This window comes from Staurois parvus, unplaced genomic scaffold (assembly GCF_062004578.1).
Source record: "Staurois parvus isolate SC_StPar_1 unplaced genomic scaffold, SC_StPar_1.0 ptg002113l, whole genome shotgun sequence".
In the NCBI taxonomy this organism is placed as follows: Eukaryota; Metazoa; Chordata; class Amphibia; order Anura; family Ranidae; genus Staurois; species Staurois parvus.
The window spans coordinates 459,879-484,560 of NW_028319909.1; the positions used below are offsets into that span (position 1 = coordinate 459,879).

A 24,682-nucleotide genomic window follows, 5' to 3' on the forward strand; every position below is an offset into this window, starting at 1 on the left:
CACCCAAAAAAGCCTATTAAAAAGGTAACAGGGGCATTTCATGGGGCCCCCTACTGATCCCGGGCCCTCGGGCAGTGCCCGAGTGCTCGAATGGTCAGTCCGCCCCTGTACCAGACTATCTTGATCAACGTATAGGGTTTCCATTCTTTTGGAATTGTACAAGAACTGTACTAGATACCCCAGCAGAGTAACCAAGTGACAACAACCCATCTTCAAATGAGTAAGACGCATACAACATGGAAAAGTAATTTTAAATATTTAATAGAAACACCAATAAATAATATAAAATGTCATAAAATCTATATAGTAAACATTATATGCACAAAAAGTAGTAAAAACTTCTCATAGATGTCCACAAACACAGTAAGAGAGCACACATCTCCATTTTGTTTCAAGCAGCATTGACATCTATGCCTTGCCCATTTCCCAACTATGGGTAGGAGGAGGGAGAAGTTGAGGGGCTTTAACGGTGCAGCATTTTCTAAGTTCAAGTTTTTAGAATATTTTCTGAGTGCACACTTAGGGAATAGTTAGAGCTGGCTCGAGAGTACAGCTGCTCAGCCGGTTGCCTAATGCCACCATCTGAAGATGGCCTCTGCACTGTACCCTACATATATTCAAGTCAGAATTCCATATCTGCAGTCTCTACAGATTTAGACCACACAATATGTAATCACTTTAGTCTTTATGGTTTGTTGAGCTGGTGTTTGGTATAGTTGGGCTCCAAAAAGAGTGAGATGTTTAGACCATACCTGCCACAGGTAAATGTTTTTCAATGACTACAGTTGCAGTCGTCCTTGTTCCAGTATATCAAAAACACTTTAAAAAGTTGGCTTAAAATATACAATAACTAAAGAAAAATGTAGAGAATAGGCAACCTTCACAAAAACAAGCTGTGTTGGAAATAGGTCTTCAGCCTGAAGTTTGCTTTCCTTTTAGAAGCTGCTTTTACTTATTCTCGCAAGCAACCTGCAAGAGGACAAGGAGACTTCAGCACGTTGTGGCACCGACCTCCATGGCATACAGTACCTCCACTAATACTTTTGGTAGTATGTCCTTTATACGCTCTTGGATCTAATGTTCGTGGTCTGCATGCCTTTTCAGTCCGTAACATCGTAATAATCCTGCCTCTTTCTGCAAAGGCGCTTGATCCAAAGCCAGTAGAGGGATATCATCAGTATCCAGTAGGCAACATAGGCGGAAAAGCCGTAGATCAAATAATTTTGCTCTGCTTCAATGAGACGGCAATCGGTGCACAATGACATCATGATGATTGTGTAGAGCAAACCAGCAAAAAGGATCCCCCACCAGATGGACAAAGGCAGAAGAGGCATATAGTTACCTACCATCTTCTTTCGTCCCGATGTACCCCAACTGCTCTTGTTCATGGTAATAATGGCAAAGTACTTTGTAGGAAGCAGTCCGGCCATGTAGAGTACGGCATAGAGAGACATGAATATCATGACCATGTTGCCTCGTAGGAAGCAAGCATACAAGGCCTTAACAGTGGCAATCAGTTGGACAGTGATAAGGACCCAAAGGATGTCCCATAGATGGCAGCTGAAGAACAATTTGATGACTGTGATTGTGACAAAAAATGGAAAGACGCCAGCGATGATTGACTCGTAGGTCATCCAAAGGTGATGTTTGTGCCACCAAAGAGCGTTGTATAGCCACTCACGGAAATAGGATTTGGTCCAGCGTGTCTGCTGGTTCAGCCAACGCAAGAACTGGCCAGGTGTCTCAGAATAACATTTTGAACGTGCGGTGTATCTGAAAAAAAAAATTAATGTTTGAGATTAGTCATTTGAAATATTTACTTTGACATTTTTATGATTTATATAGTATCCTTTGTGTTTAATGGGTTACAAAGTGGTTTAAACCTCAGACATGAAATATAAATACAGCATATCCCTCTAGACCAGTGGTTCTCAACCTTCCTAATTCCGCGACCCTTTAATACAGTTCCTCATGTTGTGGTGACCCCCAACCATAAAATTATTTACCCAGTAATTATAATTCATGAAGTGCCGTTTTACCTCCAATACTACTGCTTTCAACACAGTAGCTGCTTTTAACAGAGTAGGTGCTTTCAACACAGCTGCTTTCTACACAGTAGCTGCTCTTTACACATTGGAAATATGTGTTTTCCGATGGTCTTAGGCAACCTCTGCGAAAGGGTCGTTAGACCCCCAAAGGGGTCGCGACCCACAGGTTGAGAACCACTGCTCTAGACCTACCACAGGGGCGGGCTGACAATTCATGGGGCCTCCGGGCAATAGGGGATCATGGGGCTCCTGTGTCCTTGCCCAAACTCAAAAAAGCCTATGAAAAAGGTACCAGGGGCATCATATGAGATGCCCCTGGTACCTTTTTCATAGGCTTTTTTGAGTTTGGGCAAGGACACAGGGGCCCCATGATCCCCTATTGCCCGGGGGCCCCGTGAGTTGTCAGTCTGCCCCTGATCTTGGGTTGTTTTACAACATGGTAGCTAGCTCGTGTTTTAGGTTTTCTTTTAGTCGATTAGTCTCTATGAGTTTTCTTTCTCTATTGTAGCACCTTTTAAAGCTGAACTCCAGACTGGTATAAAATACACAAGTTGATGCATCCCTCTATATTCAGTGATACCTCCCTAAATGTATTCTTTTTTAAAATGTAACCAGTGTAACTACCTAAATTTAACTTGGTTTCAGCCTCTTGCAGGAAGAAGCAGCACAAGGAGCCAATCAGTTGTGGTCATGTGCTAACAAGGAGCATACTTATAGGAGGAGAGTGCAAAGTGACGGAGAGATGAGAGAGTGTGCTACTTCTCCTTTCACTTTCCAGTCACAAGGTTGAAGAGAGACAATAAGAGAGCCAAACCAACTAACTCTTGGGAGTCCAAAAACGTATATGACGCCACATAAAAAAGGCAGTCAATGCAATTTACACTAAATTATTATTTATTTCAGGTACTTATATATCGCCATCAATTTATGCAGCACTTTACATATATATTGTACATTCACATCTGTCCCTAACCCTCAAGGGGTGTACAATCTAAGGTCCCTAGCTCACATTCATACATACTAGGGCCAATTTAGACAGGAGCCAATTAACCTACCAGCATGTCTTTGGAGTGTGGGAGGAAATCAGAATACTTGGAGGAAACCCACACAGGCACAGGGAGAACATGCAAACCCCAGGCAGGTGGTGCTGTGGTTGGGATTTGAACCGGCAACCCTAGTACTGCCAGGCAGAAGTGCTAACCACTTAGCCACTGTGCTGCCCAATAAACAATAATCAATCAAATAAATGCTGCTACATGAAAAATTTGCATAAATTAATTGAAATGATATAAGTCCACATTCATATATTAAATAATTAAAAGTCCAAAAATCCAATAACTTTTAATTATTTAATATATGAATGTGGATTTATATCATTTCAATTAATTTATGCACATTTTTCATGTATCAGTATTTATTTGATTGATTATTGTTTATGATTATTTAGTTTACAGCGCATTCATTTTTTTATATGTTTTGTATTTTCTGGTGTTCAGGGAAAGAGTAGCAGCACTACTGTTTCAGAATATATATTTTTTTCACACATTCATTCATACATTGTATTGTCTGGGGTGTAGCGCAGGGTTTTTCCCCTTTTTTCAGTCAATGCATTTTGGTAGTCAGAAATCCTCCTTCATCAGGGATACAAGGTGTATAATGATGGCATTTCTTGTCCCCAAACCGCATCATCTTATTTTCTCTATTAAGCCGGCCATAGATTCTTGGCCAATTTAGCATGTATGGGCAGCACAGTGCCTAAGTGGTTAGCACTTCCACCTGGCAGTACTAGGGTCATTGGTTCAAATCCCAACCATGGCACCACCTGCCTGGAGTTTGCATGTTCTGCCTGTGTGGGTTTCCTCCCACACTCCAAAGACATGCTGGCAGGTAAATTGGCTCCTACTAGCTTGGCCCTAGTATGTGTATGTATGAATGTGAGTTAGGGACCTTAGATTGTACACCCCTTGAGGGTTAGGGACTGATGTGAATGTACAATATATATGTAAAGTGCTACGCAAATTGATGGTGCTATATATGTACCTGAAATAAATAAATAAAATGTATGGGCAGGCTGGATTGATCAACTTGGATACAACAAGCCTGTTGGGTTTTATATGCGATTATTGCTAGCAGTTATTATAGCCGTTAGCAATATTCACTGTGTTCTCCAGGTGGAGACAGCTCCCCCCGCTGAGAGAACACAATGGCTCCATGGGAGGGATTCCCCTATCAACACTGACTGTCTTGATGGGGGAATCAAGTGATTTTCTTCCCTGGAAAGAAAATAGCACCGTCTATGGCTATCAGTGGTGTATTCATTGCTTGTGTTGCCCTAGGCATTCCTCTCCCCCCCATTGTGGAGAGCTGTAGAACCCCAGCCAATAAGCTCTAAGAATGAATTTTTTCACTAAATGAAGGTCTGTGTCAGGGGCAGACTGACCATTTGGAAACTTGGGCACTGCCTGAGGGCCTGGGGTCAGTAGGGGGCCCCATGAGATGCCCCTGGTACCTTTTTCATAGGCTTTTTTGAGTTTGGGCAAGGACACAGTAGCCTCATGATCCCCTATTGCCGGGGGGCCCCATGAGTTGTCAGTCCGCCCCTGGTCTGTGTCCATCTCCTATCCTTTCCAAACACAGGGCAGGCAGGGACAAGCCCCACAACTGGTAACTGCAGCAGATAAAGATCAGTCCTGGCCTGTGCTATGTGCCAGAGCTGTGCACATCTCAGGACTAAATGGACATAAATATGAAAATCCATTATTAGGCAGAACCGGTGCCTTGTACATATTTTATTTGTGTATTTAGCTATTTGCTTGAAGTTCAGCTTTAATATGAATGACTTTCCAACTTTGTAGGTTACTTACTTAGTTGCATAGCCAATACTGAGCATTCTGTTGGTCAGATGCCGGTCATCACCAAAAGTGCAGTGGGTTCCCAGGAATTTCTGATTGTACCAGGATTCGAGGAAAGTCTGGAGGAGGTCATTACGATATAGTCCTGAAGGGTCAAGACAATATAATGAGTATATTGAAGAATGCAGATTTTGTTTTTTGGTGTGTATAGCTGTGACATGTATCAAATAATGCTGCAGGCAAATAATTCAACCTCATCTGCAGAATGTTCTGGCTTACTTGGGAGTGTTTCACGGAAGGTTTGATTGTCTCACATTCTGTGTTGTTGCGCCCTGAGGCCTAGTTTTACACCTATTTCCAACACTGCAGGTGTATAAATAAAAAACTACCTAAAAAAACAAGCTTAAGAAGGGGGCACACCAATCTAGTGCATTATCATAGGACTCTTTATTATAAAAAAAAAATAGATTCCAATATAATCACAAAGGAATAACAGTCAAGGGCATGTAACAATTCCCATCGCACCACCAGACGCGTGTCCACCAATAGGACACAGCTGACACTTGTCAAGGGCTATGCCCTCTTTCCCCGGGCTCTTTGTGAATATTTTGGAATCTATTTAATTCAATAAAGGGCCCTACGGCATTGCACTAAGCTGGTTCACCTCCTTCAAATGCTTGTTTTTTAGTATTGAATTTCCCAGAAATGAAGAAGGCAGCAAAGTCATACATTGCATATGACTGGGATCGTAAGTGGTGGAGACTTCCAGTTGTTGTTACAGCCAAGGCGGAAGAGTTGCCTACCCTGAACCTTATGAGGACTTGAATGCCTGGAGGCTCTCCTTACCTGTAGCGTTTGACTTTTGTTTGGTTTGTTAGAAAACTTTACCTGCCTTCTTGAGTTGCAAATATATTTATACACCAGGTAGAGAGTCAAAGTAGACCTTTCACTTAAAGGCTAAAATGATCAAAAAGTGGAGTCTGGTGGGCTTGATGGTTTGGTTGCCTATATCTCTTAGCATTCTAGCGATAACATATCCCTCTTGTAGTTCCCAGCTTTATTCCAAACCATCTTTTTTTTGTTAAGTGGTCCTATCTACCCCTTAGGATGTTTCTGCTCTTTCTATGCATTATCCATAAACAAAAAATAAAACAGGAAGATTGGGACCCACATTATTTATGGTACTTATACAGCACTGTCAATTTACATAGCACTTTACATATATATTGCACATTCACATCAGTCCCTAACCCTCAAGGGGTGTACAATCTAAGGTCCCTAACTTACATTAATACACATATTAGGGCCAATTTAGTCAGGATCCAATTAACCTAACAGCATGTCTTTGGAGTGTGGGAGGAAACCCACACAGGCATAGGGAGAACATGCAAACTCCAGGCAGTTGGTGTCATGCCTGGGATTTGAACCAACAACCCTAGTACTGCCAGGTGGAAGTGCTAATCATTTAGCCACTGTGCTTCTCACATAAACTAGTTGTGTGAAGAATACTAAGAAAAATCGCCGCTCAACTCAATCCAGCCTATGTAGTTAACATGTGTAAAATGGCCTCAGCCTTGCACCACTCCACAAGCCATGCCATTAGAGGGTGTGGCTTGTGGCATGGTGTAATTCTGAGGCCATCTTACACATGTTAACCATATAGACTGGATTGGGTTGAGTGTCAATTTTTCTAAGTATGCTACACACTACTAGATGGTGATATTTCCAGCCAGCAACCCATAGGGCAGCACAGTGGATAAATGGTTAGCACTGCAGTACTAGGGTCATTGGTTTGAATCCCAACCATAGCACCTCCTGCCTGGAGTTTGCATGTTCTCCCTGTGCATGTGTGGATTTACTCTGGGTACTCTGGTTTCCTCCCACACTCCAAAGACATGCTGGTAAGTTAATTGGCTCCTGTCTAAATTGGCACTAGAGTGTGTATGCATGATGGGAGTTAGAGACCTTAGATTGTACACTCCTTGAGGGTTAGGGACTGATATGAATGTACAATATATATGTAAAACACTGCATATTTTGACAGTGCTATATAAGTACCTGAAATAAAATAAATAAAACTCCTGAGTACCAGTGAACCTATTTATATTCTCCTTTTTTGCTTAGAGCGGAACTACAAGTATTAGCAGGTCACAATTAAACTAATTGTGGCAGCTTTGGGCACCTAGGTAATCCTGTGTTTAACCCATTTACTTAACTCTCTATCACTCCCCTACTGTCTTGTTCAGTCCTGGGAGGCAAAGGAAATACCCAGCACTTCTAGGTATGGATGGGCATGTGACCCACTCCATGTGAGTCCAAAGCCCTGGCTTTCCTTTTTTGTCCAGGCAGCTGAGCAAAGCCATAGGCAAGGAAGAGAAGAAGGCAACTACATAGAGCATGGCCAAAGCACAGTTCCACTTAAAGGACAGAAATGACCCTCAGTCTCCGAATGAACTAAAAGAATTCCGGACTTCACTCATCTGCATCAGTTATAAATGAATTGATCCAACCCTTAAAAGGTTAAACCTTTCAGACATATGCAGTGGAGCTGCTCAGGCTGTTTTAGCCTTGAGCGCTGAGGAATGTGGAGAGCTGGGTGGAAGCACCTGTCTGTAAGAAGTCATGCTTAAAAGAACTTCTCGCTAGGGGAGGTATTGTTGTAGATCTTCAAGGAGCTGAATACACCAAGGCAACAGTTTTCTGTATCAAAGAGTCTATCTTAGCATGGCCTATTTCAGAAATCAGAGCATTGTTAAACCAAGGATCCCAAATTCTACCCTATACACATTTGTCTATGTCAATGTTATGAAAGTCCATCCCTCTGGATTGAGACTGTCTCACCAAAATTAGGACAAAGTGGTTGCTGAATGTTATCAAACTTCTTTCTGTTGAACATTTGCATTTCATGTTACTTTTTGGTCAATGTCAGTTTGGCCAAGGCCAAGTCTGGACCTCCAGTTACTATACTAGTAAATTGATTGGTAAGTTCATATAAATTGACAAATTCTTTTGATAACTTACCAAGAGGACCACTGATGCAGGAGACACAGTCAAAATAAGACTGGCAGGCTCTCTCCACATTGAAGGCGATCCAGTACCTCAGGCTGCTCATGAAACTGATATAGGAGTCTGCTAGATTCAGGATTCGCACATCCCCTCCCACAGCACCATAACGGTCATTGGACTCGAGTACTTTTACAAGCTCCAAGGTGGCCAGTGGTTCCAGTTTAGTGTCTGAGTCACAAACCTGTTTTAGAAATATTTGAAAAAATAAAAATAATCAATCATAATTTGATTAGACATCAGGTTCTATGTCTGGCATACAGACAAAAAAACCCAACAGGTTTTAATTATTCCCTACTGCAGTTTTTCTCAAACTTTTTACCAACAAGGAATGTAATAGCAAGAGAGAAAGTAGACAATGAAAATTGTGGCATCCCTTTATATTGGTGGTCAGAGTAAAAGTGACCTCACTGGAAAATTGGTCTCTTGCATTGGTGGTCATTGTACATGGCAGGTGAATTCATTACACTGCCTATTCTCCAAGGAACCTCTAGCAAGCTCTGGGGAAACCTTGGGGTTCCATTGAACCCTGGTTGAGAACAGCTGTCTTACTTTTGTCAACAACAAAATAAATAAAAATGGCTTTAGATCTTTGGATATACCTTAAATATTTCTCTTTATCCTATTTTAGTAATTTAGGCAAACAAAAATTCATTGGTTTATTCCTCAAGGGTCATGCACAGCAAATTCATTATAGAATCTATTACACAATTACAGAAAATGTTTCTTGTATAATTTTTATTTGATGTCTTCTATGACCACTTCTATGAGTCTCATAATCTCATGTTCCTTTGCAATTCTTCTTCAAAGGCAGGAGCACCCCCAACTTTTACTGCAGGTGGGCTGGTGGTGGTTGCCACCTTGATGATGATAAATGCGATGGCCCTGATACGTTTTTTAGTATGTAACAGATCAGTGAATGTTGCTGTAAAATTAACCATTGGGGAGTATTTGGAGATAGGAAAGCAAACCAAGCATTCTATTTTGACACTTCATTTCTAGCCAGATGACAACAGTTACGTCAGCCAACTTGTTTGTAACTTGCCCTTCTAGCATAACACCCAGCATAAGTTAGCTTGTTTTTTGACCAAATGCATCAATGTTTGAAGGTTTGAAGGCTTGCTTCAGCTCTTATAAATAGGTCTCATCGCGGTGTCTGTCATGTTTGGGATTAGATTAAATTTGCGAATGTCACAGAGTCTGCGACAACACCCTGTTCATGCTGGCAAAAGGCCAGAATTGAATAGAAAGCTTGTCGTTTGGCTGCATTTTTCCACAGCAACAAAACAAAGTTAAAGGGTATGTCTACTGCACTTCAGTTATGAGTATATCACTTAGTTGTTTTTTATACTGTATATCTCAGTGTTTTGGTTTCAATGCCCAGGGCTGTCTATTCATGATCCTATATTTTATGTTTTCCTTCTAATGCATGTCCTAGGGCAGTGGTTCTCAACCTTCCTAATGCCGTGACCCTTTAAAACAGTTCCTCATGTTGTGGTGACCCCCAACCATAAAATTATTTACCCAGTAATTATAATTCATGAGTGTCGTTTTACCTCCAATACTGCTGCTTTCAACACAGTAGCTGCTTTTAACAGAGTAGCTGCTTTCTACACAGTAGCTGCTCTTTACACATCGGAAATATGTGTTTTCTGATGGTCTTAGGGGACCCCTGTGAATGGGTCGTTCGACCCCCAAAGGGGTCGCGACCCACAGGTTGAGAACCACTGTCCTAGGGGGTCCTATACTCTAATGTCAACATAAATTCCTGCTAGGGTACGTGATTAAACAGCAATAGATGGACAAACAGTCATAACTTTAACAGAGAAAATGCTGCCCTTGGCTCCCTCCAGTAATGTAAAAAAGACTACACTTTGGGGTTGATTTACTGAAACTGGAGAGTGCAAAATCTGGTGCAGCTCTGCATAGAAACCAATCAGCTTCCAGATTTTTTATTTTTTTTTGGCAAAGCTTAATTGAACAAGTTGAAGTTAGAAGCTGATTGGCTACCATGCAGAGCTGCATCAGATTTTGCACTCTCCAGTTTTAGTAAATCAAGCCATTTGGGTCATGTGGTCTCTGCTAAAGAAGAGCATTGGCCATTTTGAACTGAGATACGCCTCTTTAACAAAGATCACCAGACCAAATGCCCAGGTTTTAGTTATGTTACCTTAGTGGTTAGCAGGCCTGCCATGCAGAGCTAAGGTTCTCGGTCTGAATCCCAACTAGCACACCACAGGTATGGAGTTTGCATGTTCTTCCTATGCTTGCATGGGTTTTCACTGGGGACTCATCCAACACTCCAAATAAAATGCTGGTAGGTTAATTGGTTCCTGTCTAAAATTGGCCCTAGTATGTGTATGCTTGCATATGAAGTAGAGACCAGGGGCGGACTGACAACTCATGGGGCCCCCAGGCAATAGGGGGTCATGGGCCTCTGTGTCCTTGCCCAAACTCAAAAATGGGACTAAGATACTTACAAATGCTGCTCTAGACTTCCTCCAGAGTATTTATTGTTTTATTTATTTATTACAGGCATTTATGTAGACCCAACACTTTGCCTAGCACTTTATATACTGTGCTTTCACATCAGCCCCTGTCTTCTGGTCTCTACCGGGGCGGACTGACCATTTAGAAACTCGGGTACTGCCCAAGGGCCAGGGTCAGTAGGGGGCCCCATGAGATGCCCCTGGTACCTTTTTCATAGGCTTTTTCGAGTTTGGGCAAGGACACAGGGGCCCCATGATCCCCTATTGCCCAGGTCCCCCATGAGTTGTCAGTCCGCCCCTGGTTACAAGCATGACTCCCAGAGAAAAAGGCAGGATGGAACTTGTAGTTTCACAAGAGCTGGAGGGCCACAATTGACAACCCCTGCTCAGCCAATCAGCTTCTAACTTCAGCTTGTTCAATTGACTTTGGCAATAAACCCTGGAAGCTGATTGTTTCTATGCAGAGCTGTAACAGATTTTGCACTCTTCAGTTTTAGTAAATAACCCCCACAGCTTTGATAATGACTTACAAACTCATTGCTAAATCCCAGTCCTACCAAACCAGATTCTTCTTTTTGTATCCTTCAGTGTATGCTAAGTCCCACCTTTTTTTATTTTACATAGAATGTGGAGGTTTTTTCCCCATCTGTGTCTCTGCCAAGGTGATCCACTCTTTCTATTTGTCCTCCAATGGGGAAACTTGTTCTAGTGATATCTGTCTTAGAGAGGCTGTCCCTTCGCTTTAAAGAGATCTCCTCCCATTTCCTGTGGCGTTCCTGGCACAGGAAGTGAAGGGAAATCTCTTATTTAAAAAAAAGCCTGTCTCTTTTTCATCTAGTGTTTTTTCAAAGCTGAACTCAAGGCATAAAGCTTAACACACAATGGAAACACATGCGAGATGTTGGTGACCTGACTTCTCTCTACTGTAATTGACAACATAATTGGTCACCCCCCCAGCCCCCAATCTGTGATTGGGCAGTGAAGGAGCAGCAGCATACTGGACTGACTACACTTGCGTTATAGATAGGACATTGCTTCTACAGTATGGGTACTGTATGTCCCATTTAAGCCGAGATTTTTACCACCACAGCAAGGGAGGTCCTAACCATTCAAAGAGGAAGGTAAGGTTCTGAGGGGTATGTCAAAGCTTAATAGTTTGTGAACGTTCATCTAAAAACTCAACAAGACTGCAGTTGGGGAACAGTGATTCAGATTTAACACTTAACAGATAACATTAAAATATACATTTTTATAAAGCTTTCAGTGAACTCTTGTAAGTAATTGCTTACCTGGACATAGTCCACGCTGTCTCCAAGAGCTTTGAAGGCTGTATACATGACTTCTCTCTTTCCACCCCACCTCTGCATGATGCAGACACATCTGTGTTTCCTGATGATAGCCTCTATTTCTTGTCTTGTTGAGTCCTCCATTTCGATGTCTGTATAAACAGGCAATGGTTCCTCTTGTAGATAGTCACCAGAGAGGTCATTTCTACGATCCTTCATCTCCATTGCTTGAGCAACTTGCCTCTGATTTACCATATTGTCATAATTCAGATCCCCTTGGTACTGTAACTCATTGGTTTCTTCAAAAATGACATTCTGTCCTGGTTGCCGAGGGTCAAGCCACTGGATGTTGGGTTCTACTGACACTTCATATGTATTCTCATGACTGTAAAACTTCTCAGCTGTGTCTTTGTCCCAGTGATGGTAGTTGTTTTTCCAAATATAAGTCCCAACATCCTCTTTGGAAAAAACCTCCTGAAACATGTCCATCATGTACTGGTCATCAGGGCTGTTGCCATCAATAACCATGATGATTCTTAACTTATCAGGAGGGTATTGTGTGTTCTTGATAGATTCAAGGCATTCACGTAGATACATGGGGTCTTCTTGGTAAGCAGATATGGTCAAGGCAACGTTTTTGGTGTAAGAGCAAGGGAAGCCACCTCTTCTCATTTTCCGGTGCTCCAAGAAGGCAAAGAAACTTTGGATCATGAGGTGCACCGTTAAGAACGCCCCATAAATTCCAAAGGCCATGATTCTATACTCATCACGGGCCAAAGGGATACTATCAATAAATGCCCATAGTACTGCTCCCAGAACTAAAAGGGCAAATGCAAAAGTCACTGCCCTACGAAGCCCACCGACCCAGGCCCGTTCATCTTTTTCTATGTCAGCCATTTTTTTCCAGAAGCTCCCAGAGCTTAGGTAGCTTTGAGCAAAGTGTCTAGAAGAAAAAAAAAACAATTCAATACTTCAGAATGAAGAATTGTATCTTATTTGATGCAATAAATACAACTTAATGTCCAACTCCAGTCAAACCTTATGTTTACATAAAGTGTGGAAGAGTAAAGTCTTCTGCATGGTCTTTTTGGCTGTGACCCTGTTGGAAATATGCCTTCTTGCTCTCTACTGTTGTAACCCAGGACAAAGAATGGGGGCCACAGGGACAGACTCAGAAAAAACCTAATAGGGCTTTCAAATCTTCCTTATTCTACTTAAAAAAAATCTGGCATTGCTGTCCGTATTCAGATTTATGTTTTCACCATTTCTTCTACACCTGACAGCTCCCTAGATAAGACAAAGACAGCAATATATATCTGAACAGGATCTAAACTTTTATCAAAAACCAACGTAAAAAAAAAAAAGTTCTGAGCTTTAGATGATATTAGACCATACTAGGTTGGTCCAGCCTATTATAATAAATGATGTGCTAAAACCCATTTCACTAGCTTATGTATGACAAAAGTTGAACCTTGCAGGAAAGGAGTCTATATTGCCTTTAACAACCAGTTAGATCGAATGTATACTGCACAAATTTTACAACTAATAATAAGTAAAAAATGAATGTATAATCACATCTTTAGTTCTTAAAAATATGCTTTAAAACTGAACAAATGAAGAAAGTTGATATCCCCTCTCAGACGAACGTCTCTGGAGCCAGTGTCCTTGGCCCATTGGAACATTTCCCCTCACTTCCTGTTCCTGAGACGATGGTCACCAGTAAAGGTACAGAGGGTGAATCACCCCAATGGGGACACTAGGCTTTACCTGCACTTCAATGATCTGTCTAGCCTTACATGCAGTATTTTTTTTATCTTTTCCTTTATTAATAGAGGTGTATTTCCACCTTTGCAGCCAAATTGGGATCGCACCAACTTTATATTTTGTTACACTTTGCCATTAGGACTAAGATAACATATGTGCGGGTTGGGACCTTGTTTCTGACCCACACCGTAACACGCTGCCCTTTAGCAAATATGTGGGTGTGCCATTAATTATTAATGGCACCCCCCATGCATTGGAAAAATGCCTTAGGACTAAGTTCACATCTGTGTGGGTCTGGAACAGAATTGCTGTAGTTTCGAACCCAAACCAAAACATAATGCCCTTTAGAAAATATGCGGGTGTGCCATTAATTCTTAATGGTACCACCCATGCATTGGCAAATGCCTACGTTTTCATTAGTCAGAAGCCACATGGTGCCGCAGTTTTTACTAAAGGATTGGAGACTTCCTTCTCCACGTTTCTCATAAGTACAACTGCCTCATAAATAGTTTGCTGTACATGCAATGTGCATGTGCAAACTAACGCATATTTGTGAATCTAGGCTAGCGCAGCATAACTTTCGGATTTAGAAATTGCTCATACGGGATCGTTCCTAAGTCACGTTCTGAGTGTCCGTTGACACACAGAGCGCAGCTCGGCGCCACTTCTGCCCCCCCCTCCCTGCTCATAGGCTATGATTGACAGAAGCAGGAGCCAATAACTCTTGGGCACCTCACTGGATCAAAATTGGGTTTAGGTAAGTATATGGGTGGGCTAGGGGGGATCAGAACACAGGAGGTTTTTTTAACCTTAATGCAGGGAATGCAATTAAGTAAAATAAAGACCTTCTGCCTTTACAATCACTTTAATGTATTTTTAATCCAGTCTGTCCCTAAATAAGCACTTTGGAAGTTATTAGAATACAAGTTGTCTATATAGATCTGTTCTTAATCCTGCTCCAAAGAAACAACTTAAAAGCAAGATATACTATATGGTTTATATTCTTTTTAGCCATGCAGTGTGAATGGGAACACATAGTTGGAGTTTCTCAAATGCGGCTGAAAATGTGGAAATGCACTTTAAAGAATGGCATCTACTCATAGACTTGACAATAGGGTGGTTATTTGCTAAACATTCAGTCTCTTTATAGCAGCCTTTCCTAATCAAGGTTCCTCCAGAGGTGTCTAAGGGCTCCTTGATCTTGATCTTAAAGTGATCCTGAAGCAATCAGGTTGCAAAATTCTCACTTGTTCATCATGAGCTTGTGGCATGTGCACTATAATTAATTACTTTTCTTTTTTACAGCATTAGAAAGTATCAATTGGAATTTATTATGATCCAAAATTTATTTGTTATTTTTTTGTCATCATTATCATAATATCAATCATAATCAAGCTTCAGTTAAAAAAAACAGCAAGTGTGACAATGGCATTATTATAAACGAAACAAAACAAGTACAAGTCAAGTGCAAGAAAAAGTTGATACAGACTATCTATCTCTCTATCTATTATCTATCTATTATCTATCTATCTATCTATCTATCTATCTATCTATCTATCTATCTATCTATCTATCTATTATCTATCTATCTATCTATCTATCTATCTATCTATTATCTATCTATCTATCTATCTATTATCTATCTATCTATCTATCTATCTATCTATTATCTATCTATCTATTATTTTATCTATCTATCTATCTATCTATCTATCTATTATTTATCTATCTATCTATCTATCTATCTATCTATCTATTATCTATCTATCTATTATCTATCTATCTATTATCTATCTATCTATCTATCTATCTATCTATCTATCTATCTATCTATCTATCTATTATCTATCATCTATCTATCTATCTATCTATCTATCTCTCTCTTTCTCTATTTCTTTCTCTCTCTCTCAACTGATATTTAAATATATTTGAGAAATTCTATTTTCATAATATCCTGAAAAAAAAGATCTTAACTGAAATTTATTATGAAATGGAATAAAAAAAAAATGTCAAGTGTGACAGTGAAATATTGAATTCCAAATATTATCAATAGTTCCAATCAAGTACATGATGATTTCTGTCAAAATCAGGTTTGAAAAAAAAACAGCAAGCATGTCAATGTCACTATTGCAAAAAAAAAGAAAAAAAAGAAAAAAGAAAAGAAATTCCAAATAGTTCCGATCAAATACAAACAAAGGCCATGCTGTCTAGTTATCTACCTCTCTATCTATCTATCTATCTATCTATCTATCTATCTATCTATCTATCTATCTATCTCTCTATCTATCTATCTATCTATCTATCTATCTATCTATCTATCTATCTATCTATCTATTATCTATCATCTATCTATCTATCTATCTATCTATCTATCTATCTATATCAAAGGGATATTTAAATAAGTCTTCAAAGAAATGTATTATGATCTGCAATGTATATATCATTTTTGTCATCTTTTTCATAATTTCAATTGAAATCAGGATTTAAATAAATAAATTATCCCAATTATGGCCAATAGTTCTGATCAAAAAAGTGATGCAGGCAGAAAGGGTTATTTTCTAAAGCTGAGGGTGCAAAATCTGGCACAGTTCTGCACAGAAACCAATCAGCTTCCAGGTTTTATTGTCAAAGCTTAATTGAACAAACTGAAGTTGGAATCTGACTGGCTGCCATGCACAGCTGCACCAGATTCCGAGTGATCCCGTTTTAGTAAATCTCCCCCATACTGTCTATCTATCCATCTATCTATCTATTTCTAAAGTGATATTTATTCACTGATGCACACACTGTCTTTCTATCTATCTATCTATCTATCTATCTATCTATCTATCTATCTATCTATCTATCCATCCAACCATCCATCCATCCATCCATCCATCCATCCATCCATTATCTATCTATCTATCTATCTATCTATCTATTATCTATCTATCTATCTATCTATCTATCTATCTATCTATCTATCTATCTCCAAAATGTGATATTATAAGATATATAAAATGATATCTTATGATATATTACTGCAATATTTTGTGGAATTCCCCCATAGAGAAGCCCAGGGTGACTGTGAAGTTCAGAAATAATGAGTAGAACTTACCAGATATGTCGGGTTTTGCAGTAGCTCCAAGTTGTGACAGTGTGGATGCAGCCAGCTCTCCTTCTGACTGGTGAGGCATGGTCCATGTAAATATATGGGACACACCTTGAACACGTAATACTTGTTCTTCCCGTGACGTTACAGATCCCTTCAGAAAAAAAAATGACTTCAGCATGCTAAATTAATCACTAATCTTCAGATAAAATAAAACCCCTGTGACTAAACAGATTAGATTTCAGTAATCAGACTCTGCTTTTATGGCACTACAAGTCCCAGCATTGTACCTTGCCTTGGCCACTTTACTGCTGAGATGCTATCTTGGAGAGCAGCATTTGTGAGAGTCAAATCCATTCAGTCTATATATTTCCCTTATTACATGCGTTTAGACGGATTCAGAAAACATAATTTGCCCCTAGATGCACAGATTTCTCTTTTCTCCGAATGCAGGTAAGATAAATGCACCCTAACACTGGTAAAAGCAGAGTTGGGATTATATCATTTAAAATCATTCCATGCATGTATTGTCCTATACATGTCCTTTATGTAAACCTTCACCTTGTAAAACAACCCATTCGGTTTACAATATAAATGAAAGGAAAACCATTTGTGTATAGATATAAAACCATTATAAATACATTTTTTACTTTTTTATAAGTGATTACATACCTTCTGTTTTCAGCTGCATAAGAGCTGGGGGAGGAGAAACAGCAGTTCATTGGTCTTCCCAGGGAATGGCTGTGCAGTGCATGGGTGTGTGTGTGTTGTGAGGGGGGGGTGTCAGGACATGTCTGATCATTGGAGGAGAGCAGGCTGAGTTCCCAGTACAGCTAAAGAACTGACCACACTGTGTTCTCATGCCTAATGTGGTCAGTTTTTGATAGGAAAACAGAGGGACTGGCAGGAACATAAGTCATTTCACACAAAGCAAGCAATACAAAGAGAACAGGAGACTTTTTAATACAAGTACACAGGGGCGGACTGACCATTTGGAAACTCGGGCACTGCCCGAGGGCCCGGGGTCAGTAGGGGGCCCCATGAGATGCCCCTGGTACCTTTTTCATAGGCTTTTTTGAGTTTGGGCAAGGACACAGGGGCCCCATGATCCCCTATTGCACGGGGGCCCCATGAGTTGTCAGTCCGCCCCTGCAAGTACATGATACAGCAGGCACATATCAGGAATCAGATCCTGGTATTCCTGCCAGTCCCTCAGCTTTCCTATTAAAAACTGACCACACTAGAAATAAGAGCACAGAGTGGTCAGTTCTCTAGCTGCGCTGGGACCTCAGCCTGCTCTCCTCCTATGATCCAACTTGTCCTGACACCCCTCCCTCTGAACAGCCATTCTGTGGGAAGACCAGTGTCCTGTTGTTTCTCCTTCCCCAGCTCTTATATGGCTAGGAAAAGAGGGAATGTTTCATAAACATGTCCGAATATTATGTGACATAAAAAAGTTGCAAATACCACCATTTCATTCTCTAGGTTATAAAATTTTAATTTTAACATGTGTGCAACAATAGAAAAAACGGCTCTGGTAGCGAAGTGGTTAGAGGAACCCATTCCCAATAATTCATAATATTCCACTTACCTTTGATGGTAGTCTTTTTTCCAGGAAAAACATGCCCTCAAAACCAGAGAGTCTTGCATTGTCTTTCTCTTCCACATCCGCTGCGTGTCCGAGCCCATGCCGCCTTTTTTTGTTTAGTTTGTCATTGGGAGCAGGCGCTCTCTTAGTGGATCTTAAAGTGGTTCTAAAGGCTGAAGTTTTTTTACCTTCATACATTCCATGCATGATGGTAAAAAACCTTCTCTGTGCAGTAGCTCCCCCTAGCCCCCCTCCCCCAATCCTGAGCCCCTTCTGATCCAGTAATGTTCATGAGAGCCTCTGCTGTAAGGGGACTCTCCCTCCTCATTGGCTGAGACAGAAGCAGGAGTCCATTGGCTTCCCCCCCCCCAGCCCCCCCAAATACTCGCCTAAGCCCACTCTTGATTCAGCAATGTGCACTGGAGTCTTGTCTATCCTGGGACTTTCTCTTCTCATTGGCTGAGGCAGGAATCATTGGCTCCAAGAGCTGTCAATCACAGCCAGTGAGCCAATGAGAAAAGAGAGGGGACAGGGCTCACTCCGGTGAGGGACCCGAGAAGAGGAGGATCCGGGCTGCTCTGTGCAAAACCCGGCACACAGCAGGTAAGTATAGAAATTAAAAATAAATAAGCCTTTAGAATCACTTTAAAGTTGGCCCTCCGATCATGTGTATGTTGAAATGCGTTTTCTATATATTGCAAAATATATGAAAAATATTTTTGAAAATATTTTTTTTTTAAAAGCATTCTTCAGATTTTTTTTAACATATAAAAAAAGTCATTTTAATATATGTTTTTACATATATTTGTAAATACGTTTGAAAAATGTAGATTAAATGTTTTAAAGACATACAGTATATTTGAAAATTTATTTTTAAAAATATTTTTCATATATTTTGTAATATAATAAAAAAATCATTTCAACATACAGTTTATATATCTATATATATATATAGATATATACATTTTCCAAATATATTGACATATATATGAAATACATTTTTGGCCATATTCAATATATTTAAAAAATATATATATATTTATATACACATACACACACATATATATATATATATATATATACATACATACATACATTTCCCAAATATATTGACATATATATGAAATACTACAATTTTGGTCGTATTCAATATATTTAAAAAAATATTTATATATATACATATATATATATATAATTTTTTTAAATATATTGAATACGACCAAAATTGTAGTATTTCATATATATGTCAATATATTTGGGAAATGTGTATATATATATATATATATATATATATATATATATATATATATAAAAATATATATATATTTTTTAAATATATTGAATATGGCCAAAATTGTAGTATTTCATATATATGTCAATATATTTGGGAAGAATATTTTAAAAATATATCTTTCTTCCATGTGTGTATGATGGAGCAAAAGAATTGGGACGTGAAAAGGAACATGATTGTAGTTTCAGGTGAAAACTCGGGGCTAATATCTTTTTTTTAACATATATACAAAGTAGTGATTTCCTGGAGACATGTGGAATTAGCTAGCATTTGTTAAATATCCTCATGTCCTGATTTAAAATGGCGCTCCATTCATTTTTTTTTTGTAAACCTACATCGATGCAGCTTGGCTTGATTGAACAATCCACATCTGATATCAAAAAAGCCGCTGGGTATGCTGAAAATGACTGTAGTAGTAAGTGCTACATACAGTGGGAACCATGGTCTTCCAGGGTACTGCTCCAGTGGCTTCCCCTCTAATCACAAGGGATTGCTCATTGGCGCCGCCATCATTCATAGAACACCTTGTATTTTTTTTGGTAAACCAAAAACTTGAAAAATCAAAAGGTTATTTGAGAAAAAGTAAACCACTAATATATATGTATATGTGAAGATATTAACCCCAAAAACCAATAAATGGTGAATTATGTACTAAAACATATGAAAATGAATATACATCATAAATAGTGAATATACAAAAAAAAAAAAAAAAAAAAAAAAATTATTTTATATACTGCCAAATAATTGTGATATAAATGTCCTTTAAATTCAGTGACTTTGTGCTTGATTAAATCTTGATTTGGTGACTTTTTGTGAATCTGTGACTTTCTTTGAATCCTTAATTGGTGAAGATGTATGCTCACCTCCTTGTTAGCCTGCAATTAGGCTATACACACTTGTGGTTCACCTCCTATGGAACCTGCTTGGATGGAATTCCTCCCTTACGGATGGTAAGAACGTGGATATGCGTTATCCTCAATTAGCCCATGTGCGTTTTTCCATATGTGGGGACAAATTGCCAGACATCGTGTTTTATCCTTTTAAAAATCCATCATTCTATACTTCAGCTTGCATGGGACAGACTTCATTTGATGACAAACAAGACTGCAAATCTAAACTAGGTTCAGGTCCCGGGCAGCCTCTTCTATCTCCTCACCGTCCGGGCTCCGCACACTGCACAGGACTGAACGCTGCTCTCTCAGCGTTCAGTCCTGTGCAGCGTTCTCTCAGCGTATCTCTGAGAGAGCAGCGTTCAGTCCTGTGCAGTGTGCGGAGCCCGGACGGTGAGGAGATAGAAGAGGCTGCCCGGGACCTGAACCTAGTTTAGATTTGCAGTCTTGTTTGTCATCAAATGAAGTCTGTCCCATGCAAGCTGAAGTATAGAATGATGGATTTTTAAAAGGATAAAACACGATGTCTGGCAATTTGTCCCCACATATGGAAAAACGCACATGGGCTAATTGAGGATAACGCATATCCACGTTCTTACCATCCGTAAGGGAGGAATTCCATCCAAGCAGGTTCCATAGGAGGTGAACCACAAGTGTGTATAGCCTAATTGCAGGCTAACAAGGAGGTGAGCATACATCTTCACCAATTAAGGATTCAAAGAAAGTCACAGATTCACAAAAAGTCACCAAATCAAGATTTAATCAAGCACAAAGTCACTGAATTTAAAGGACATTTATATCACAATTATTTGGCAGTATATAAAATAATTTTTTTTTTTTTTTTTTTTTGTTTGTATATTCACTATTTATGATGTATATTCATTTTCATATGTTTTAGTACATAATTCACCATTTATTGGTTTTTGGGGTTAATATCTTCACATATACATATATATTAGTGGTTTACTTTTTCTCAAATAACCTTTTGATTTTTCAAGTTTTTGGTTTACCACCTGAGAATATATTTGCACACCAGGGGTAATTAGATATATATATCAAAGATATTTTCACTGGGAGCGCAACACATCATGTATTATTGACTTTTTTGACACAGAGGTAGTGTTGTGTTTAGTGTTTGCGATCCTATTTGGGACAGTGAGTGTCCAGTTTCTTGATTTTGAGAGGTTAATATTGGGTGGATATAGACTGGCTCGCAAGTCACACAGATATTTGCTAAAAAGCCAAATATATTGTTTTATTTTCAAAATTGTCGGTCTTTTTTTGTTTATAGCGCAAAAAAATTAAAAACGCAGAGCTGATCAAATACCACCGAAAGAAAGCTCTATTTGTGGGAAAAAAGGACATAAATTTAATTTTGGTGTATCGATGCATGACCGTTCAATTGTCAGTTAAAGTAAAAGTGCAGCACCGTATCGCAAAAAATGGCCGGGTCAGGAAGGGGGGTAAATACTCTGGGGGGCAAGGGGTTAAAGAAGTTCAGACGCAGAACCCCGTTGAAACCATGTGGCCGTATTTGGATAATGATGTAAGGCTCCATTCCCCGCCCATTTGCTTACGTGACTGGGGATTTCTAGCCATGTAAATAAATGGGCCGAGTGACATCAGTGGTTAGTAAGGATACAGTGGGTGCAAACAACCAAGATAATGTTGACCAGGGGCGGACTGACAACTCATAGGGCCCCCGGTCAATAGGGGATCATGAGGCCCCTGTGTCCTTGCCCACACTCAAAGCACACCCAAAAAAGCCTATGAAAGGTACCAGGGGCATTTCATGGGGCCCCCTGCTGACCCCGGGCCTTCGGGCAGTGCCCGAGTGCTCAAATGGTGAGTCCGCCCTTGATGGTGACATATTTAGACAATACTGTAACCCACTCTATTCCTCGCCCATTTGCTTACATGGGCAAGGTTTCCCTACCATGTAAATAAATGGGCCGGGTGACTTCAGTGATTGGTAAGGACCAGGGGCGGACTGACAACTCATGGGGCCCCCGGGCAATAGGGGATCATGGGGCCCCTGTGTCCTTGCCCAAACTTAAAAAAGCCTATGAAAAAGGTACCAGGGACATCTCATGGGGCCCCCTACTGACCCTCTGGCAGTGCCCAAGTTTCCAAATGGTCATTCCGCCCCTGGTAAGGACATAATGGCTGTTGCTTCATTTCAGCCACTGGCATGTTTGTCACGACGTTTAGGGCTTTCAACATTTCGACTAAACATTGAGATCATCCCTAGCCTGGACATGTAGTAGTTGCAATGTATAAAAGTGCATGCAGTGGGATCCAAGCATTTCATATTTTACAATATTCCTTCCTCGTTATATCCAAAACCAAAAAAAACATTTCTGGCCAGGGTTGGGTTTTAACAAAGAAGCGTTTAATCCAAACACCTCCTTTAGCAAACAGAAATTCCCAGTCAATACAAAGAAGGCCATGGCTCAGCCAGAGTGTGCCAAACTGAATTAGAGTCTTAAAAGATTCTCAAAGTTAATGCAAAGCGTTACTTGATAGACTGAAGCCACTAATGTTCAAAAAGAATCCTGTAGCTAAGAGCAGGGGTGTATTTACCACGAGGCAAAGAAGGCACTTGCCTAGGGCGACATTTTTCATGGGGGCAGCACCTACCCTCAGAAGAAGGGATGAAAGAAGGGACACCATGGGAACCAGGTGGGATCTGAGAGAGGCTGCGAGCTGCTTGATGGTGTATGAAGAGCTGACTCTCATTCCCGGAGATGTCTGTAACTGTGAAGATGAGTGTCTTTCTCTCTATCGCCATGGGGGGGGGGGGGGGTAGTGAAAGGCTCTCCTAGGTGGGGGACAAGGGTGTTGGTTGGTGTCAGTGGGGGCAGACGATTTTTGTGTTGCCTAGGGCAGCACAAAACCTAAATACACCACTGGTTAAGAGGCCTTTCGTGTGACAACATTATGGCATCCTAGATCTCTTCGGCAAGTTTGGACTTTTCCAAGTCTTAAAGTGAACCTATGCTTTTCCCTAGAGGGCTAATTTTTACTTGCAACATTTAGCTACAATATATGGCCTCAAGGATGTGGACACTTCTATAAATTATTGGATGCCTAAAGATAGCTTCACAAATTATGGTTTAATGTGTTTGGTGTGGAGGAACTTGAGTGGCCTTCATAGATCCCTGACCTCAACCCTATTGAACATCTTTGTGATGAATTTCAATGCAAATTGCGAGCCGGGCCTTCTTATCCAACATCAGTACCTCATTCCGGGATTACTTTTTTGGGGGCTAAATGGGCACACATTCCCACAGATACAATTAATGTTCCAATGGAAAACCTTCTCAGAAGGATGGAGGCTGGTAGAACCTCAAGAGGAAGAAGAGATCCACTCCATATTAATGCCCATGGCTTTGGAACTGGAAATCAAACAAGTTTTGTATAGGAGTGATGGACAGGTGTCCCCAAACCTTTGCCATATATTGCATATACTTTATAAAAAAAATTCATGTTCAAAGTTCACAATAGTTTTTTTTTCCAGTTTAGTACTCAATTACAGTTTTTAGACTACGTGTTACATTGTTCCCCAAGCAATAAATTCATAAATATATTAACCAACTTGCTTTGAGAATATGATGAATGGCATAAGAACTTAAGACCTCTGAAGGTCTGAAGAAGGAGCCTATTGAGCATGCATTACCGCCCCTTTCACCTGCTACATCTGACTCTGCTCTCCAAGCTTCATTTTTGATGCACAGGCACATCCTGGACTCTACTTCCTGATCCTATAGGCATAGCTTGCTGCTGGACGGCTGGATGTCCCACCTGGATCCAATTACCACACGATGAGTCTTTTTAACCGTTTATCTTGTAATTGCAAATTTTCCATTGTCTACTAATAAATTGTTAATACTTCACTTAGAGGCGCCTTCCTCTCTTTTTCTTTTTTTGCTTCCCTGCTAGCCTCTGACACTAACCCAAAAGTCCAAGCTGTGTCTCTGTAGACCACTGAGCACCAAAGGCAACTGGAGGTCCTTAGTTTTGGATACGTTTTGTAAAAACACTGAATTGGAGAATTCGTGAACATTGACAGACACATGCCAGAATCCTCCCTGTACCAGTATGACCTTCATCTCCTCACAGGAGGAATGCAGCTGGGTGTGAAATATGATGTTCTAATGTTCTTTTAAAGAGAACACTTGATATGTCATTGGCCTGCCTTCACAAATTGTACTTGTCATTATCACATGAACATTGACAAGACTGTTCGGCGTGCATTTGATTGCCCCTTTGACGTAGGAGGTCTGCCCCATTTAGTAATGACATCTAGAAAGCAAGGTT

At 40.1% G+C, this 24,682-nt stretch overlaps 1 protein-coding gene across 1 annotated transcript; it reads right to left on the reverse strand.

Annotated features, from left to right (window-relative positions):
- Window positions 1-245: 245 nt before the first annotated feature.
- Window positions 246-16,681, reverse strand: LOC149432673 (hyaluronan synthase 1-like). Its single transcript, XM_089665046.1, has 5 exons — window positions 16,600-16,681; window positions 11,742-12,681; window positions 7,922-8,147; window positions 4,913-5,045; window positions 246-1,773 (listed from the first exon to the last, which is right to left on the reverse strand). The coding sequence occupies exons 2-5, from the start codon at window positions 12,633-12,635 to the stop codon at window positions 1,101-1,103; spliced, it is 1,926 nt and encodes a 641-aa protein (XP_089521172.1). The 5' UTR covers window positions 12,636-12,681; window positions 16,600-16,681; the 3' UTR covers window positions 246-1,100.
- Window positions 16,682-24,682: the final 8,001 nt, after the last annotated feature.